Source organism: Lissotriton vulgaris, chromosome 9, assembly GCF_964263255.1.
Source record: "Lissotriton vulgaris chromosome 9, aLisVul1.2, whole genome shotgun sequence".
NCBI classification, from domain to species: domain Eukaryota; kingdom Metazoa; phylum Chordata; class Amphibia; order Caudata; family Salamandridae; genus Lissotriton; species Lissotriton vulgaris.
In genome coordinates this window covers 545,308,362-545,330,331 of record NC_141697.1, presented here as the reverse complement: position 1 = coordinate 545,330,331, position 21,970 = coordinate 545,308,362, and the positions used below count along the sequence as shown (strand labels likewise).

The 21,970-nt window shown below is 41.6% G+C and overlaps 1 protein-coding gene across 2 annotated transcripts in view; it reads left to right on the top strand.

The window, feature by feature from the left end:
* The window catches only part of LOC147691749 (solute carrier family 22 member 20-like), a 262,080-nt gene that overhangs the window by 181,664 nt on the left and 58,446 nt on the right, over positions 1-21,970 (top strand). For both annotated transcript variants that reach the window (XM_086938033.1, XM_086938032.1), the window contains exon 4: positions 10,417-10,571. In XM_086938033.1, coding sequence (XP_086794159.1) covers positions 10,417-10,571 — 155 coding nt within the window. The remainder of the gene's footprint in view (positions 1-10,416; positions 10,572-21,970) is intronic.

Sequence of the window (21,970 nt, the reverse complement as noted above, 5' to 3'; positions counted from 1 at the left end):
CCCACTATCATTAATAATGAGGGCCCAGGCACTGGAAAGAGGCCAAAATCTCCTGTCATTAAAACTGAGGGTTCACAGGCACTGGTAGCAGATGAGAAGTCCACCTTTACTAAAGGAGAGCTCTAGACACTGGCAGAAAACCAGAAAGAAATCCACTGATCATTAAACCTCACAATCTTAGAGACTGGCAGCACGTGAGATCCCCTCTATCCTCGATAAGCATTACAAGTAGGTCAGATTTCACGGTGGCCCAAATTGAGATGTCTAGCTGATGGCAACAGAACAATACTAGCCTCAAAGCTAGGGAGTACACAATGTCAGCAGGCATCAAACCCACAGGCATGAAATACGACCATAGGCACCAGTAGCAAGCCACAATCCCACGTTCACCACAACTAAAGGTGCTAGGCCATGACAGCAAAACCCCACAAACCCCACTGTCATCAAAACTGAAAGTGATGAAAATATCAGAAGGCTTGAACCCTACTATCCTGAAACCTAAGGACTCAGACGTTTGCCGCAGGGCAGGCAAAACTCGTTTGTAGTTAAAAGCGAAAGCCGAAGATAGTGGTGGCTGACCAGAACCCCACTGTTATTAGTACAGAGTATTTTATGAGAGAGGAAGGCTAAGCAGTCAAAGGGGTCCCTATCCATATGTCTCTGACTGCCCCATCCTTTTGTAGTATGCCATTGCCCAGAAGAAAGGAGTCAGGACGAAGAGTGTTCCAGTAATCAGCAGGACCACATAAAGTGATATGTATATAACTATTAACAAACCCTCCTCTCCCATCTGCTATAGTCCAGTGAAATGCTGATGTTGCAGAAACCCCTTTAGATGCTAATAGGCTGCTGTTGGTTAACTGTCAGTGATACACGTGTCCTCACAAAAAGGGGGGCCACCAGAATATGAATGCCTACATTGTGTAGTACCTTGAACATTAAACATTACAAAATGAACCAATTACTTACTGTTAATCTTCATTACCCCTAGGATAGTGCTCCTCGTCACAGCAGTTACACGTGAGGCTCCACCTCCTGCCAGAGAAATGCTACCCAAGCTTTCTTCTATTTTTAGCCTTTGGTATAAAAGCACCCCCTCCATTCCCCCCCACCCCCCCCCCCCCCAGTTCTTTTTGTTAACTGCACAGCCACATATAATTGTTAACCAGAAAGAGAGGAGGGTATGGGAAACTTTCTATAACGAGGGATCTATCCAGTATTAGGAGAAAACATATCCAACTTATAATAAGAAAGAAATGTGTGGGGCATAGCCCACGTGGCTGCATGGCACAATTATGGGGTGAATGTATGACATTGTTCTGCATTCTGTCCATCAACTGTTGTTTTGCATTTTGTCACCCTGAGTGGGATGGGTATGCTCAGACGTGAGTCCCATGCTCTCCACACCACTGGAGTCAAGCTATCCTGGCTGAAGACGGCTGATAGCCAGAAACCGGTCCTAGGATGCTTGATTCCAGTCCAGGAAAGACATGGATTGGCAGTTCAGGCTGGACTGTTCCCATGAGGCACAGGGTCAAGGCTGATTTGCATATGGCCATGTCTGAACTGGGGTGGTGTGGTGTGCAACAAAACGATGGATTTAGGCCCAGATCTCAGTACTGGGGTGAATGTATGACATTGTTCTGCATTCTGTCCATCAGCTGTTGTTTTGCACAATTCTTGCAGGCTACTCGCCAGCCTCAGACCATGAGGCAGCTACAGGCTTATTCATCAGTCGTGTCTCGCAAATATGACTTTACCTGACTCAAAAAAGGTTTTAAGAAAAAGTCCACATACTGTGCGATCGGCTCTAGACATGAGTCGCACCCCAAAACTATGGGGCGGCCAGGGGGCTCTTGCATGCTCTTGTGGATCTTCGGAAGAAGATAAAGGACCGGAGTCCTAGGACATTTCTTAAGAAGGTAGTCATGTGGACTTTTTCTTAAAACCTTTTTTGAGTCAGGTAAAGTCATATTTGCGAGACACGACTGATTTTCTGGTAAAAGTTGAAGGAACTAGCTTTGATGTACAGTCTCAAATCATGGTGACGATGGACGTCACGTCGCTATATACTCAAATCCCTCAAGAAGAGGCTCTACAAGTGATGGAGATTTACCTTGACCAGAGAGAAAGACCACATCGGGTCCCCATTGCCTTTATCTTTGAATTGGCGGAAATAGCACTTAAGAAAAACTATTTCACCTTTAATGGTGAGTATTACATGCAAGTGAAGGGGACCGCCATGGGGTGTTCTTATGCCCCAGAAATGGGGGTTCTCTTCATGGCACAATATGAACAGAAGTTCGTGGAAGCTAACAACCCATTTAGAGATCGAATTTTACAGTGGTATAGATACATTGACAACATCTGGCTCCTGTGGCAGGGGAGTCAGGCGGAGCTAATGTCTTTCCATGGATGGCTCAATGCAAGACACAGGGACATCAAATTCTCAATAGAAAACAGCACTAGTCGCATGACGTTTTTGGATGTTGAAGTGAGATGTGAGGAAGGACGATTGGTAACATTGCTCCATTAAAAGGCGACTGATAGGAACACCATCCTGCACCACAGAAGTGCCCATCCACGCAATTTAAAGGCCAATCTGCCCTATGGGCAATTGCTCAGAATCAGGTGTAATTGTTCGGATGTGGCTGATTATGAAAGACATGCAAGATCTTTTTGTCATGACATGCAGGACAGGGGCTACCCTAAGAAGCTCCTTAAGCACTCATTCAAACGTGCTAGATACACGGCGAGAGAATGCTTGCTGCAGCTTAAGCAATGCCCTCCGATGAACAAAATGGTGTGCGTCACAATGTTCTGTCCCGACACCCACAAGTTGCGCCAAGCTGTTCTAAAGAATCGGCATCTATTAGAAGTTTTGAATTGTCCATTTCCTAAGCCCATCTCCGCTTATAGAAAAAATCGAAGTATTGGCGAACAATTGATTAGAGCTGACATTACCATTCCAAAACCTAAAAGTGACCTTTTGGCACAATGGAACCTAAAGCCCGTGGAAGGTCATTACAGGTGCGGCAATTGTGTTGCTTGTTCTACCACAATTTAGGGCAATGAATTTGTCCATCAGAGACCTAAGTGGAGACATACAGAATTCTCCAATTGCAAAACGAAAAATGTCCTTTACGGAATACTTTGCCCGTGCCCACTATTCTACATAGGCTAGACTAACCAACAAGTCAAGCAAAGGATCAGCCAGCATCGATCACGCATAAAAAAAAAAATTATGACCGCTCCGCTGGTTGAGCACTTCTGTGATAAAGGCCATAATGAACATGAATTTAAATGGTCAGTGTTATTCACTGTGAATTCAGTGACAAAATGCCACGATATTGAGCGTGCCTTACTGCAGAAAGAGGCTTATCTCATTTTGAAATACAATAGTACTCAAACAGGCCTTAATAGCTTGTCCGAGATAGCCCATATATAACTGGCATAGACATACAGCATAGCGGACTGGCATCTGTTAGATATCCCTGGACTTAATCTGTAGCCTTACGTCCTCTTTTCACTAACACATTTTGTGTATAAAGAGTAAGCGTGGCCACTGCCTGGCAGGTAGATATATGCAATCTTAATAATGGGTGCAGTGTCACCTACAGACTCCCCACATGCTCTGTTACTAAAGTTTATTTTTTTAAGGGTGCATGCAATACCCGATCACAATAATGACCCTCAATGTGCTCGCTGTACTTGTGGAATAAATGCTATTTAATTCAGCATTTATCAAATTTAAATGAAATGGCCCGTTTCAACATTAGTGTTCAGATACGAGTTGCCAATAAAGTTTTGAAGTTTTTTTAGTTTAAACCCTGCTCGTAACCAAAATAGTTAACAAATAGATTTTCTGCCTCCATTCATTGACAGTGACACCACGTAACAGGCGCGCCCTGATTTTACATGCGCTTCCCATACTAAACATAATTTTCTCGTAGCGTAATTATGAGGACACTACAAGCCCCATCATGCCTTTTTTGGAGGTGGGCTTTAAATACAAGAAGTGCTTGGGCGGCCATCTCTTGTGAGAAAACTTTGATCACACCAGCGGCGTGTTGTTATTTTCGAGCAGGTAAATGCCAGGACATGTTTCCTGTCTATTTCACGCTTATAATCTGTTTGAATTATCATACTTTTTGGCTACAAGCGCCTACACTCGCGTTTTGGTTTTTTCGCTAACTCAGGACGGCAAATTGAGAGCACATTTCCAAAAATTAAAAAGGGAATAGAAATACATCATTAAGGTAGGCGATATGATTCCTGCCTTTCCTGGTATTTTAATAATGCATGCACTATGCGAACATCTCAATCAACAGCCCCACCACTAAAACATTTGTCACTATTGTTTTTGGAGCCTACCTTCATGGTGGTGGATTACCTATAAGAACGCCGGTTGTCGGCAGTCGACAATAGCAAGGTATGCTTTATGTAGCAATGGGTGACGCCTTAGTATTGAAACCACGAGCTGGTTAGATTCACCAATGCAAAAAAAATTCTTAAAATTTCTTGTAGGTTGTCCTGCCTGGCCACGTTTAGAAATATTTGGTTTGAAATCTTTTACGCCTTAATGCCCTGCTCTACTTACAACCAAGTTTGGTATGTAGCAATTTTCTTTCTCAGCCCATTGCCTTAAAAGAAGTTCGGTTTTGAGAGTGATGAGTAAAATATTTTCTTTGCATCTTACAGATAGAAAGAATAAAACAGCCCTGATGAGAGATCAGCGACACTGTGCCTGATCTCAAAAAACGCGTCAGCACTTTCATAGGGTGGAATAAAATGTCATCTCTACGATACTAGGACCGGCTGGTCCAGTATTGATTTGTTTAAGAGCCATTAATTTGCTTATAATTCCCCCTTGATTGGTTTCTCCTATTTTTCAAATTTTTTGATTGTAATGTTTGTTCTAATGTTGTTTGTGATGTATTCTTAGTTTTTTGTAATGTTTGATGCAAGAAATTTTCTTTTTGTACTGTGTAAAGAATCTGCTTTTCATGTATGTACAAAGTATATATAGGTGTGTAAATATTTAATGTATTGTTGTTTTCTGTCATATAGCTTTTCAGAACTTGAAAAAAATAATAAACATTGACACTAAGTAGGATGTCGAGGGGGATCACAATAAATTGATCTTTTCCCTTCTAATAAGCTTGTAGAGATTTTGTGGTTCGGACAATTTGTGTTATATATTAATGTACAAATGTGACATCAAATGCAAGAACGCTTGGTATAATAGTGGGAGGTACTTCATACAAATAAACTTTTCCAACGAAAGTTGGAAAGGAGTGGTGCAGAAATATTACGTAACCGAGTCTAAATACTTTGGATGTATCAATGGTGTATCACCTCGTATGTTTACTTTTAGAAAGTTGGCATTTTCTTGTCCCAACCATTTTCTGCCTGCCACCTGTATCCTTGGTCACATGACTAGGTGTAGCTGGCAGTGTGTCTTTGTCTATTACTACCAGACAGTAAGGCACATGGGGAATAGGTATTGGCAAGACGGGCCATCTCTTACTAGATAGGGGGTGGAGCTGTTACCTACCACACTCGTATATCATAAAGACTCTACCTCAGCACACTTACAAAGGGCTTTATACTAGTCTTTTGGGCCCTGAGACAAGTTGGGTGGGGTAGTGCAGGAAGGCAAGAAATTCCAGACCCCTCTGTAGGTGGCAGATTCTTGAAGTTTCTCCTACTTCAAAGTGGGCACCAGGTGTTAATACTAGACCCTCAGACCCAACTCTTCATACACCTCAAGACCTACAGAAGACTCAGAAGGACTGGTGTGCTGTTCCGATGTGATATGGACTGCTATTTTGCTAGCCTGCTGCCTGAGTGGGAAGGACCTGCAACTTGAACTCAGAACCACCTGAGGGACACCAAGGGCTTTTTGCCTGGCCTCCTGATGAGACACTAAGGGACAGAGAAGGCTCCAACTACCTTGAACCCTGCACCTGGACTCTGCCTGTTGAGAGTCCCATCCCCCTGGTCATACCGCCCCAGTCTTAGACCCATTGTGGTATCCTGGTGTGGACGCCATGTGCCTTTCTCACTAACCTGTCTTGCTGCTCAGCCTATGTGGATGAATGGTGGAATGTTGGAGTGTGTGAGGTAATATAGAATGTGTGGGATGCCTGCTGGATGGATGACAGTTGGATGAGAGGGCTGAGCAGCAAGAGAGCTGCTCCTGGTGGGGCTTTAATGATTATACGATTTAACCTAAATATTCATCAATAAATCTACTTGCATCATCACAACGCCCATGAAGGTGCTCTGTCAGCCCAGCTTCAGTCCAAGCAGAACTGACACAATGTGATGCACCACCTCAAAGCTTTGCATAGGAAACGAAGCATGAGCGACGCATCCCTGACGCGTACACTCGATCCTCCTCAGAACTGCTGCTGCGCAATGCATTCTCAATACAGGACTTCGCATCACAGACCTACAGCTTCTAGAAACTGCTGCTGCATGATGCATCTTCAATGCAGGACCTCTTATCGCAGCCCACGAGTCCTTGGAACTGGTGCCACACTACGCATCTTCGACGTAGCCTTGAAATGCAACGCAGCCAGGATTTAAGGTACTTTGTTTAGTAGGTCTAACTCAGAGGTCTTCAATCTGTGGGGCGCGACCCCCAGGGGGGCCCTGGAGCCCTGGGAAGGGGGTTGCGCATTTCCAGGCCTCACTTCTGCCTGGAATTTAAAACATGTTCTTCTTTTTGAAAACCGGGACGCGCTGTTAAAATGCTACAGCTGAAGTTAATTGTCTCCTGTGCTGTGGAACTAAGAGGCTGGGCTGGGCCTGAAGCAAACCTTCGTGCCAGGGTGCCTCCTTACCTGAATCAAATGCAAATGTGTATTTTGAGGTAATCTACAAATGTAAATGGTGCTTGGGAGCGGTTCTGGCTTTAATTGCTTTGTGATGGCAAAGATATTTTTTTTAGTCGTAGCAAGAAGAGTTAGCAAGTGTCCGTTGAAGTGCATGCTTTTAACTGCTTAGTACCTCTGAGGAGGTGTTAAAGGGACAGTTATGCAGAAGAAAAAAAAATACATTACTTATGGTCTGGTATTACTAAAATCTACACTTTGGAAGCTCCATTATATCCTAAAACGATTTGTACTGTTTGTAGCAGTCTACCCTATAATGTGTGTAAAACAAGAATAAAATAGTGACTTACACTTTCACAGCGCTTTCTGTCATAGGCTGTGACCTCGTAGTACTAAAGATCCAGTGTTCCCCACTGCACCAACCAAATTTAGGGGCAGATTTATAAGGAACTGACACATCTGCATAGATGCGTCAGTTTTCTTGCACCAGTGCCTAATGTCCTTGCACAACCATTGATGAGCTGTATTTACAATACAGTGCTCCATGGCACAAAGATTAACAGATGCGTCAGAAGTACTGATGCATCTGTTGGCACAAAAGTGACTCATCGCTGGAATTGCTCATAAAAGTGACGCAACTCCAGCAATGTACCCCGACAGATAGGTGAGTCTCACACAAAACGCCCTGCATCATCCATTACCCCTGGTCTGAGCAGGCATAGGGATTTTGAAGCAGTGAAGGCATATAGCGACGCAGTGAAATGTTGTAAATTTCACTGCGTTAGTTCTACATGGCTTTTTCCGTGGGAACCCCCAGCCTGCATACATTATACCTGGTGCAGGTATAATGTGATGCAGGGCTTTACAACGTGACGCATCTCCCTAGATACGAAACATTGTAAATTGGCAAATTGTTTGCGCCACCGTTGAGTCAAAAAAAGTGATGCAATTGCGGCGCAAGAAGGCACATGGGCTTGTAAATCTGCCCCAAAATTCTGTGGCTCTCTGGATACAGACACAGACCTCTGCAGTGCATTAACTAATAGAGGTTTCCTAATGTACTACAGTGCATTTCCTACGGGGTAACAACTTTTTAAAATGTATTTTTCATTTAAGCTAGCCATAATTTTATATGTAGCTACCTGATGGTGAAAGACCTAAAAAACTAGCAAAATATTTTGGGGTTGATTTATGGGAAGCTTGAGCTGCCGGAGCATAATTTTTTTAAAGCTCCGGCAGCACAAGCCTCGCAATCGTATCTATGAGGTGGTGCAAAGTCACCCTGCATGGCTATGAGTGCCCTCATACATATGGAGTAAGACAAAGCAGCACAAGTCGCTGCCTAGCCTTAGTCTGTCAAGTAGGAGTTCCATGGGCATTGCAGTGGGTGTTCCCATGCAACACCCATGGATTTTGACACTGCCCCAGATTTACCAAACCATGTACACCTGGGGCAGCACCAAAACCTTACTCTTCCCCACAGCAGGCATAAAGAGGAGACATGTTTTCATGTCTCCTCTTATTTGTTCCTCTTTCCATGTGTTCTGCAGCTCACATAGAAAGATGAAAACCCCTCTCGGGGCACCTTCCTGCACAAAAACAATCCTGTCTACATTGGCGCTAGGCAGCAATTTGTGCGTCAACGCAGGGGGAAAGGAGAGGAATGCACCATATTTCATAAATAAGATGCATTCCTGCCCTTTCACATTGGCGTAGGCCAGTGCAGCAAAAAGACTTGCGGCGCTGCCCTAGGCCAATTCCTTATAAATGAGGCCTTTTGATTTTAGCCACACCTTTGAACACGCAAACAAGCTCACTGATCTTTCATTTGATAAACACTGTTTAATATTATTTCCCCACTGTAAACATTATTTGCTGTTGGAATTTGGGGCTTACCAAGTTCAAGAAATTTTTGTCAGGAGGGGGTCCTTACGCTTAAAATATTTTGACAGGGTGGTCTCGGCATCAAAAAGTTTGAAGACCTCTGGTCTAACTGGTCCCTGTATCCAGCCCACGCTTGTTCATGATCAGCCTGAATTTATGACTTTATCCCAGTCCTGTCTGACCAGATAACCACAGTTGGCACTTTATACTTATAAACACTGGGCCTTATTTATGAAGCACTTGCGCCGCCGATGCGTCACTTTTCCCCACGTTAAAAGTGACGCACCGGCAGCGCAAGTCCTTCATAAATAAGGCCCACTATGTTTATCTAAATCTTTAAAATTGAATATCTCTGGTTTCATTGACTGGATTTGTGTTGTTTTGGTGCCAAATATTTGTTTCTAAATTGGTGCGGAGTTTTTCTTCGGGTGTGTTTTTACTTTATTAGTGGAGGCGAAGGGTACCTGCAGCTGCGACGCTAGGTCTCCGCAGGATACCCTTCACTTTGTTTTGTTATGCCCCTTTTATTCTGCCCCAAGACGTAAGTTTTTAGTAGGGATCCTGAAAGAAACAAAACTCAGACAAGCAAAAATGGCCTTAAAGTTTTACAGGAAGCCACAGATGCCCACACACTGTTCTGTACTGTAAGCTTCATCCGGGTTGCACTACGGCTAAGGAAAACAAGAGAAAATTGATTCTGATACCATCTAATCTCGTAAAGACAATTCCCTTCCCCCAGCCTAATGAAATATGTTTTTTAGTTGATTTTTTAAATTCACACGTTTTAAAAAAAAAAGAAAGCTGGTTTTAATATTTGTGTGTATATTCTGTATGTGCTTTTATGGTGTCTTTTTAAGTACCGAATAAAGATTAACAAATTGAATAATTTATTAGTGTTTGTGTGCTGCATAAATACTTTATAGTTGTCTCTAAGTTAAGCCTGATTGTGTTTGTGTCAAGCTATCAGAGGGTTAAGCCCACATTAATTTGGGGTCTGCTTGTTTTCCACCCTGACTAGAAATGTGGTTGCTGTTTGATTAGTGTTTCACCACCCTCAACTAGTAACCACATCACCTACTGGCTGAATTCAAAGCTCTGCATTGTTTGCGAAATTTGTGGTGTATCTTCCATTTTCTTATTTCTTGGGCTATTCATCCCACCGAGAGAAAACAGCACAAATAGGAGATGATGGAAATCACAGTCTTGGATGGACAACTGGAATGCTGCTGTAAGGCTATTGGCTACTTGTTGTGTGTAATCGTTTGTGGGATCTCTATAAATGTACACACTCAGCAACGGCTACATCTGAAATCTCTGTATGTAGGAGGGACCCCAAGCACCATTGAGGAACTCCCTTTTTATTTGGTCTAAATGCTCTCACCAAGTGCAGTTTAAAATATTTCCCCCTTTTAATGCAAAAAGCTACAACTCTACGTTCCATCTGTCACCATCTGACGGTGTCAGTTGAACAAAGCTTGTTTTATCTTGTTGCTAAATGTGCCAAACATATTCAGGCAAGCCAATATCCTATCAGAGGCTTGACACTGCACCGCAAGCCAATATGCAGCAACTACTTCTATTCCTGTGCTGGCGATGTACTTCTCCAATTGCTTATGTGGTCTCTCTAGTGAATATAGGGCCTGTCGGACAAATCTAATTTCTTTCTTGTTGATTATCCTTCTGCTCCTAGGTATGGACGCCGAGCAGTGCTGATCTGGTCCTACCTGCAGATGGGTGTCACTGGCACATGTGTGGCATTCTTGCCCTCGTTCGGCTGCTACTGTGCATTCCGCTTCCTGAGTGGCACTGCGGTCTCCGGGATCCTCCTCAATACTCTCTCCCTGCGTGAGTTTCTTACTGGCAATTAGGTCTACCTTATCTTCCTTGCAAAATATCTCTGATCTTCACAAAGTGCACAATCTGTGCAGCCATTCTCTAGGCTCTTTCCATCTGGTATAGTGTGATTTCAAGAAAAATCTGAATTTGAAATAATTAATCAAGATTTTCAAATCCAGATGTCTGAAAATGTTCAGAATTCCCAGAACTTTAGGAAGCATAACAAATCACCACATTGGGTGAGGCCTATATGAAGGAAAGTCAAGGTGAGAGGTGAACAGTTTTGTTGCATGCCCTTGGTACAGGGTCAGAAGCGTGCTTAGAGTCATGTTAAATGTTAGAGGTAGGCCCAGGGTTAGTGTTACTGCATAGGTTAGACGAAGAGTGTTCCTTATAGCTGTAATCTTAGTATTTCTTCATTTTGTAGTCTTCATTAGTGCATAGAAACATAGATACGTTGATCCATTTTTTATAGATCTGTTCATAGTATATGTTTAGAAGGTAGCAAAATCCTCAATTGACATCTATGTCAGTGAGAGGTAAACAATATTGTCTACGTTGTAATAGGATATAAGGCTGTTTAGAATGTGGCTTGGGAATTCTTTCTTTAGATTTGGTGTTTTAATAAAAAAATATAAATATAATAGAGTTCCTTATAGCAGGTTTTAGCCAGCCCTCTTCATCTATTGGTCTGTTTTTGTGTCATTCACATATTTCCTCTGCCTACTACAGCATACAGCATGGGGCAGTGGATTACCCCACTTCAAGCATTGACTACCTTTACTGTGATAAATGACATTCTGCTCTTTCTCAAGGAGCACATTCACACATAAAGTTGTTTTCTTCAGTGCCAGGGTATACTATGGCAATGACTGACATTTGAGAGTAAATATATATTTTTGATTTTAGCCAGTGTTTTTTTGGGTTGACGAGGACCTAGTAGTTTCCCCACCAATAAAGTTTTGCAAAAAAGTAAGGCAAAAACAAAATAAGCACCGATAAAGCCAAAAGGCTAGCAGCCAGCGCCAGATATATTGGCTTTGCCAATGCTTGTTTTCATGTAGCAGTAAAAAAACACATGAAATGATATACTATCAATGGTCATCAGAACATGTAGTTACTAAAGCACTCATTACAAATTAAGGGCTAAATTATGAACTCTGTGAAAGCAATAGTTTAAGCGCAAGGTCCCTTGAAAAAGGCTAGTGCGGAAACACGTCGGGTGGTGTAGCAATTAACTTTGAATTCAAAGTTTTGTACAGAAAGTCGAGTGTAGGTGACCTCTTGCAGGAGTAAGCAAGACTGTTTTTTATTCTATCTATCTATCTATCTATCTATCTATCTATCTATCTATCTACATATATATATATTCACTGAAAAAACCATAGGTTATAGACCATATATAGTTAGGAATTAGCATTTACAAAACCTTGAAAATTCACTGAAAAAACCATAGGTTATAGACCATATATAGTTAGGAATTCGCATTTACAAAACCTTATTTTACTCACACAAAACCATTGAAATTCCATATATAGTTAGTTGCACTAACTATATATCGCGCACCCGCAATCCACTGCTGATGATGTCACATATTACATCATTCATGACATGGTCAGTGACATCACTGATGACATCACTGATGACATCTCAAATGACATCACTGATGACATCTCAAATGACATCACTGATGACATCACTGATGACATCTCATTTGACATTACTGATCACATCACTGATGATATCATTCATGTGATGATACGATGAACCTCTTCAGACTCTAATATAACCTTAGATACAATCAGTGTAAACAGACACTCACAGACTGTCACTCATCCATGGAGTTACTCACACACCTAGTCAGTCATGCAAAGAATCAATCACACCTCCATTTCCTCAACTATACAGTTATACAAACTTTACTTATTCAAACATATATTAACACATATTTACTCTCTTATACAATCCCTGATACTAGTTCACAATGATCCATACAGCCACTCACACATTCACTGGCTCTTATGCACAGTTATTTATATATGTCAACTCTCAAATGTACTGTGTTTTACATATGTACTTACTTTGACATGTAGCACTGAGATATCCATTCACTCACCAATACACTCATGCACACAGTCAACCGCCCATACAGCTGTTTCCACATGCACTTTTGAAACCATACATCTAGTGAATCAACTGCTCACACATCTATGCACAGAGTCATACACCTCCCAGCCACCCACACACACACTCAGTCTCCCATACAAATACTTGGGCAACCAATCAATAACCCATATAGTTACTCATATAGCTACTTATCAACACATGCAACAGTTTACAGAACAACAGACATAATGATGCACAAATTAAGACAGTTTAGTCACTAACCCATGCACTCAGTGAGACACATTTAATCACTCACTCATACAGTCAGTCATGCACCTACTAAATCCTTCATCCAGACACTTATACATCCACTCATTCTTCAATATGTAAGACATATTTTAACTTTACAGAAACATACAGTCACTGGATGTTGTCATCAGTGATGTCATCAGTGATGTCATTTGAGATGTCATCAGTGATGTCATCAGTGATGTCACTGACCATGTCATGAATGATGTAATATGTGACATCATCAGCAGTGGATTGCGGGTGCGCGATATATAGTTAGTGCAACTAACTATATATGGAATTTCAATGGTTTTGTGTGAGTAAAATAAGGTTTTGTAAATGCGAATTCCTAACTATATATGGTCTATAACCTATGGTTTTTTCAGTGAATTTTCAAGGTTTTGTAAATGCTAATTCCTAACTATATATGGTCTATAACCTATGGTTTTTTCAGTGAATTTTCAAGGTTTTGTAAATGCTAATTCCTAACTATATATGGTCTATAGCCTATGGTTTTTTCAGTGAATATATATATATACATACATATATAAACATATATCATCTGTATATCTATATAAATACAAACATAAATGCATGCATACATATACTTATATGCATACAGATGCATGTTATTTACATGAAAGTTGAAAAAACACTAATAAAAGCAAAGCTAAAAAGCCACCTCATTACAAACAGAATGGCTTTAACTTAAACGAGGGCGAGATCTATTGCATTTTCAATGCTTGTTTACTTTGGTTCCATCAAGAAGGCATTCAGATGTGTCACACATTTGCCATAAATTCTGAATGTTAGCACTCTAGTTGCACATTAGATCACTGTAGTAAAGCTACTGCTCACCAGGGACGTCTGCTGCTGGTATTCAAAGTGCATGTTTCAGTCTGCATGTCAGAATTTTTTTAATGAAATAGAAGAGGATTTGAGAAGTCACTCAAAATGATCCCTCATTTTTCTTTCTGAAGCACTAATCATACTTTCTATGGCAAAATTAACCCCCTCATGTTGTTCCTTTTTAAATTGAGTGTTTTCAGACTTACCACTTCATTCCAATCAAGATGGCTTCTGGTGTGCCATACTTTTGTCATAAGTAAGACTGTTAGCGCTCTAGTTGTTCTTTAGAACACTCTGGGACATTCTGTCATTGGGCTATACTTGGGGTACATCTGGGTGATATTTGGGCTACATTTAGGCTCTTTTGTCTCTGGTGGCCATCTTGGGAGACTGTATGTCAGAATGTTTTAATGAAATTGAAGAGGGTTTGAGAAGTCACTCAAAATGTGCCCTAATTTTTCTTTCTGCAGCACTAATCATAATTCATATGGCAAAATATACCCCCTCATTTTGTTCCTTTTTAAATTAAATGTTTTAAGAGTTACCACTTTATTCCAATCAAGATGGCTTCAGGTGTGCCATACCTTTGTAATAAGTAGGACTGCTAGCGCTCTAGTTGTTCTTTAGAACACTCTGGGACATTCTGTCATTGGGCTATACTTGGGCTACATCTGGGTGATATTTGGGCTACATTTGGGCTCTTTTGTCTCTGGTGGCCATTTTGGGAGACTGCATGTTAGAATTTTTTAATGAAATAGAAGAGGATTTGAAAAGTCACTCAAAATGTGCCCTAATTTTTCTTTCTGCAGCACTAATAATACCTTCTATTGCATAATATACCCCCTCATTTTGTTCATTTTTAAATTAAATGATTTAAGAGTTGCCAGTTTATTCCCATCACGATGGCTCCAGGTGTGCTATACCTTTGTAATAAGTAGGACTGTTAGCGCTCTAGTTGTTCTTTAGAACACTCTAGGAGGCTGCAGTAGAACACAAAGGAATCAACTGACAGTCTCTGTCCTTGTTGGATGTACATGTTTTACTGAGAATGTCAGACTTCATTTTCACATGACTGAGAAAGATAATGTGAATTTACAGAAAATATGCTTTCAGTTTAGCTTATAGATCCCCTTCCAAACCACTGTGGGAAAATCATGAGATATTAGTTTTCTTTCAAACAATATTCATGATATCACAGCAGAAGGTTTTTTCACATGGTAAAATCACCTTAGAACCCACCACAATTCCTAAAACAAGTATGGTACCATCAACAAATGATTTATAATGTAACTAAAGTCCTAAAACCCTCTATTAACTACAATGCTTTTTAATGAGGTGCTATCATGTATATTGGTCCCAAGATGGCTGCCAACACTTCTTGGATGAAGTGCTGACAGCTAATCAGATCAGATGTGTGGTTAGGCTCCGCCCAGATATATATCTTTTTTTGAACCTAAATTACTCAAAATCCACTGGAGCACATATATTGAGACCTAGCAAAGGCACATCGGGCTAACAGTCCCTACAATTTTGCCAAGTTTCGTGCAAATCCATTCAGCCGTTCGAGCTAAAAGTGAAAATTTTGGAAATTAACATGGGAAAAACGTGTTTTGGGACCCCCCTTTTTTCTCGGCCCCCCCTTGATGAAACCCCCCCAAATTGTCAGGGGTTGCTCAGAAACAAAATGTTCCATTTTCCTGAAAATTTCAGCCAATTCCGTCCACAAACGCCAAAGTTATTAGACATAGAATTTTCAAAAATCCCATAGAGAAAAAATCCTAACTATATATACCTACTGGCGACCGCCAGTAGGTAATATATATATGTAGATATATGCATATATACATATATGTATATGTGTATGTCTATATATATATATATATATATATATATATATATATATATATATATATATACACACACATATACATACATATATATACACAAACTAGCATATAAACACACACACATATATATATACACACACATATATATACACACACTACACACACACACACACACACACATACATACATATATATAGATATATAGATATATATAGATAGATAGTAGTGGTCGCCACTAGGTAGTTATAGTTAGGATTGCTTTTTCATAGACCAGACTTTTTTTTGTTTTGCTAATTACTTTTTGTTCCGTTAGACGTATCTTCACAAATCTTTCCTAAAAAAAGCAAATTCACCTCGGCTTCTTTCTGGAATGTTTCAGGGTGATCCTTCAAGTGGGGGCCAAGAAAACACGCATTTGCAATGCAATAGGTCTCGCATTAGGAAAGTTTGAGCTATTGGTATTGTAAATGACATTTTTTTTATTTATGTGTTGGTTTTGAAAATAGCAAAATTAATAGCTTTGTCATTTACAATGCCAATAGTTTTAACTTTTGCAAATGTGGCACCTATAGCATTTGTAATGCAATATGTGTTGTATTTACGTGACTTAGATTTATTGACATCACAAATAACAATCGCTTTTAATTTTTTTGATAATTATACTTAAATAAAAGTTATTGTAATTTATAATGGCAATAGCTTAAATATTTGTAAATAACTTTTGTGAAGATTATGTTCAGTGTATTTTATTGTGACGAAAATCCAAGAACAGAAGTGAAATATTAACATCTTTTTGTGACATTTGTAAATATGCTTGAAAAATTGAGAGAACATAAGAACCAGTTGTTGTTGAATGGTTGCACAGATTGATGCTGTGGTGGCGCTGAGTGATGTTGTGGTGGCGACGAGTGTTGCTGTGGCGTTCAGTGATGCTGTGGTAGCACATAGTGATGTTGTGGTGCCCCTGAGTGATGCTGTAGTAGTGCTGAGTGATGCTGTGGTGATGCGATAGATAGATAGAGTGGGGGGATAGATAGATAGAGGGAGGGCGATAGATAGATAGAGGGAGGGCGATAGATAGATAGAGGGAGGGCGATAGATAGATAGATAGATAGATAGATAGATAGATAGATAGATAGATAGATAGATAGATAGATAGATAGATAGATAGATAGATAGATAGATAGATAGATAGATAGATAGATAGATAGATAGATAGATAGATAGATAGAGTGAGGGCGATAGATAGAGAGATAGAGTGAGGGAGATAGATAGATAGAGTGAGGGCAATAGATAGATAGAGTGAGAGTGATAGATAAATAGAGTGAGGGCAATAGACTGTGATTCTGGGCAAATCACTTAATCTCCCATGCCTAACAAAAATGAATGTGTGTCCTCATGTAACGTAACTGGTGCTATGTAAAGCGCTCTGATACCCGATTCGGTTCGGGTCAAGTTCGCGCTATATAAAACTCTGCAAAAAAAAAATAGATAGAGTGAGGGCGATAGATAGAGTGAGGGCGATAGATAGAGTGAGGGCGATAGATAGATAGAGAGATAGAGTAAGATAGATAGATAGATAGATAGATAGATAGATAGATAGATAGACAGACAGATAGATAGATAGATAGATAGATAGATAGATAGATAGATAGATAAATAGATAGATAGATAGATAGATAGATAGATAGATAGATAGATAGATAGATAGATAGATAGATAGATAGATAGATAGATAGATAGATAGATAGATAGATAGATAGATAGATAGATAGAAGAACATATTTTTTTTGGTATGCATGGTAAATTTGTTTTGTTTAGTATAAGTGATTTTAATGGATATGGGCATAACATATTTAGGTGTATTTTTGTTATTGATTAACACTGGTATGACTTCCGCTTACTCCCTTATCATTTAGTATAAATGTGATTCAGAACTCGGCAATGCAATTGAGGAACCGGTACTGCTCTCTGGGAAACCCGGGCTGCACAGGTGTTCTTGAAGTCGTGTACTTTATTTGTACCAGAAAAACAAATACCTTCAAAGTAGATCCATAGCTTTGTGTCCGTGTTCCTGGAGCTGAAGCTAATTACTTCACACGGAGCCCCGAGACAGTTGTCAGCAGGGCCGGACTGAGAAGCAAAACCGGCCCTGGCAAAGTGCTCGGCCGGCCCCCTGGGGGGTGCAACCGAGCTCTTTGGCTATGCTGCAAAACAGCCCTGTAACAAAACCGGCCCCCAGGGCCCAAAACCGGCCCCCACCCTTGCAGCGCACCGGGGGATTGCCCGGTGCCCGCAACGGCCAGCCCGGGCCTGGTTGTCAGTTATGTGTCCCTGAGCGATCTTAAGAAACGCTCAAACGCTCAAAATGTATTTGACTAAGTGGAAAACTGCCCTTGTGAATGAATATAAGCCTAAAGCCCGGATCACATTGTGTCAGGAAAGCAGGGCATTGCGAAACATAAGTGAAGGCACGCAGAAAATAAAATCGAAAAGCAGGCTGCCATTGCTCAAGGGCAACTTTCCGAGAAAGGTGTGTGCGGCGGCCGCCATTGCGAATCAAATGAAAGTGAAAGCGCAGACGGCATATAGAAAGTGTTAAGTGTGTCAGCATGTGGTAAAAAGCAGTCAATGTTTAGGTTGGGGCTCCTGCTCCTAGATCAACAAAAGATGGTGACACAGATAGTGATCAAAGTCCTTCCTGCAGGACTGTTAAACGATTGCTTGAGGGAATGTTTCCCACAAGGAAACAAATCATGGCAGCTGTCTGCTGTTTCCCCCTCCCGGACTTAAGCAAACTACTTTGAAACGCACTATTTTTTTTATATCTAGAATTTTCATTGTAGTTGAGCGCTTTTGAGCACTCGCGTGACTTTTCATTCCCATGTCATTAGTGCACAACTATAATTTAATTAAGTAACAGTAACAGCGCTTAAACACGTTAGGAATGTGGTATGAAGTGTTATATAAAAGATGAGTTTTTGATATTATAATTTGCAACTCAGCCTTTGCTCTCACGTTGTAGGGACTCAGCAGTTTTAAATCAGAGCCACATTTCAAATGTATTCTTCGCATTGCCCAAAAAAACACAGAATGATCAATGAGGCTATATATATAACGCCTGTACAGATCTTGGCGCTCAAAAATTTATTAAACTGTTCAGCATTCCACTGTACAATCTCATAACATTCGTCTTCACAAACTCCAGAATAAGCAGATCCTTGGGATGTCAACACGCTGTAATTACCAAACAATGTCAATTTATCAACCTTAGAAGGATAAAAGGCAGAGTCAGCACTCAGACGATTCAACCCGCCCACACCAGATGTCAGCAACGAGTGTTGAAGCCACTAAGCCAACTACTTTCAAACGCACTATTTTTTTTATATATAGAACTTTCGTTGTAGTTATACGCTTTTATGGACTCGTGTGGCTTTTCATTCCTGTGTCACTAGTGCACACGACCCTGCCCTCTGCAAATTTTCTGAAAGAGCACTTGGTGAGCGAGTGGGCGTTAGGAGTGCCAAAGGGCCCGTGGGGGAGTGAAGTGGGAGGGCACTACGGGCATCGCTAAAGATGGGAGTGCATGGCTGGAGGTGGGAGTGAGGTGGGAGGGCACTGTGGGCATCGCTGGAGGTGGGAGGGCATGGTTAGAGGTGGGATGGAGGTTGGGGCACAGCGGGCTTTGCTGGAGGTAGGAGGGCATGGCATGAGGTGGGAGTGAGGAGGGAGGGCACTGCAGGCATTGCTAGAGGTGGGAGGGCATGGCTGAAAGTGGGAGGGAGGTGGGGGGGCACTGCGGGCTTCGCTGGAGGTGGGAGGGCACTGCGGGCTTCGCTGGAGGTGGGAGGAACGTGGGGTGGCACTGCAGGCATCACTAGAGGTAGGAGGGCATGGCTGGAGGTGGGAGGGAGGTGGGGGGCACTGCGGGCTTCGTTGGAGGTGAGGGGGCACATACTCTAACACACTAAGTTTTTATTTAACACACCTAATGTGTGCAGGATAAAACATAGCACGCAAGCCAACATTTTCAAATCAGATCACAGGGAAGAGGTATGTATTAAAAAATATTGAAAGCAATGTTCTATCTTACTATCTATCTAATGTCCTCTTCATGTATCACTACTGTTCCTATTGTGAAGCGCTCTGACACCTTCGGGTAAAGTCTGCGCTATATAAAAACGCATAAAATAAATTTAAAATAAAAAATAATAAAGTTAGTGGGAGCGAATAGACTTTACACAGGGTGAGCTGATCCTGCGTACAAAGGGCCTTACATTTTATAGGCAGCAAGTTATAGATGCGGACCATTTTTCTATGTAGTGAATGGTTTAATTCCACTATTGGGACATCCAAAAGCCGAGACCTCTTCGCTGCCCTTTAAATCGCCATCAACAAGACAATGAGGTGGAACAGGGCGGATAAAACAGGATTAAATGCAGAATCCGCACTCACACTGCTGTGCTTAGCCGGTACGGCGCGGGCGCCATGGGTTAGACTGCGAGGTGAACAACAATGAGAAACTGCACAACAAGGGCTGATGAGAGAGGATGGGACAGGGGGAGAGGAGGGTGAGGGAAAGTGCGGGAGTCCAGTGTGCGCTGTAAACAATGTGAACACGCGCACCGCTGACTGAGAGGGACGGCATAGAGGGGTCAAGAAAGGTGGGGAGAGGATGTAACACTGAAGAGGCGCGATGCCTGTTGTGCGATAAACATTGTGTAACTGCATGTACAAGTGTGAGGAGAGGCACAGGATTGATCGTAAAAATTAACAGGGAGCTAAATGCATCAAGAGGTGAGACGGGGGAGATACGTCAGGCCAGACTAGCAAACAAAGGGGAGGAACTGTGCCAGGCCAGAGAAATACAAGGCCGAATCGGGAAAAGGAAGCGCCACAGTGAGGTACTTAGTGACAAAAAACTCCCAGAGAGAAAATCTCAGCAGTGTCCAATGTGATGCCTAACGAAGGACAAAATGTTGTGAAAAGCTTAGCAGTGTTCAGTGAAGTGGTATTGTGGCACAGCGAAAAGCTCCGCAGTGTGCGTCAGCACGTAAACCACACAAACAAAACATACGCATGTGTGTGCGCACACAAAAAAAAAAACTTGAAAACAAAGCTCTGTGAAAAGCTCAGTACTGTCTTGTGGCACATAAGCAATACAAGCACCAGGATTAGAGTAAGGAACAAGAAAAAAAGCAAACAAAGAACAAGAGAAATGCGACGAGGAAAAAAAGTGAAACGAGTCAATAATGTTAAAGAGACAGATGGAAAACAGGAGGGAAAATGAGGAGCACATTAAGAGGAAGGCAAAAGAGAAATAATCAGAACCGGAAACATAGGATAGGGAAAACACGCATACCATACTGATGAGAAGATAGACAGCAGAGAGTATGTGCGGGAGGGAATGGGATAACAAGCTCTCAGCATTGCTGTGGGGGGGGGCGGGGGAGCTGCAGCCTTTGAAGTCTGATGCCTAAGCACAGACAAATGGTGGTGCGTGATATTCACGCGGGGGGGGACGGGGGTGCGGCAGCCTTTGAAGTCTGATGCCGAGGCACAGACAAATGGTGGTGTGTTATGTGGCTGGCGTGCACGCGCCTGTCTCACATGAACTGTATGGGATCCGCAGCCGTTTTGGTAACTTCTTTTCACACTTACTATAATTCTCGCCACAATGCGCAAGCGCATTGGCAGGTGAGACCTAAAAAGGGGGGGGGTAAAAAAAGCAAATGTCCCCATGTATTTTCCATAGACTTCTTTAGGCGGTGCTATCGCAAAAACTACTGAACTGAATTACACCAAATTTGTTAGAAAGCTAGATCTTGCTTCGTGGATTATGCTTTTTGTGATTTGGTTTAAATTAGTTCAGTAGTTTTTTAAAAGAAATTAAGGTTGAAAAATATTTATATTTCTGGATGTTTGGCTTGGGAATTCTTTGGGTCCGCGAGTCTTACGAGAGTCTTGTGGGAGTACTACATTAAAAAGAGATCATTCTGATTGGCCCAGGGAGCTTTTTCCCTTGGCCCGTCTCGCTTCCATGGGAGTCAGACTCCTGTTGGATCGAGTGCTCTGATTCGCTGCTAGCAACAGAGGAAAATGTTGCTGGCAGCCATTACAGGACTCTGAGATTAAGTCTCCTGTCTTGAAGTAAAAAAAAGAAAAATAATATGGGCAGGGTAGGGATACCTGCCCCCTAGACCCTGTTGAGGGACCCAGAGGGATGCCCCTTTGGGGCCAAAATAAAGCAAATCTGTGTTTTATCCCCTGATACCGCAGACCCCCATTGGATCATGGAAAAAGCAAAAAAAGAAAAGA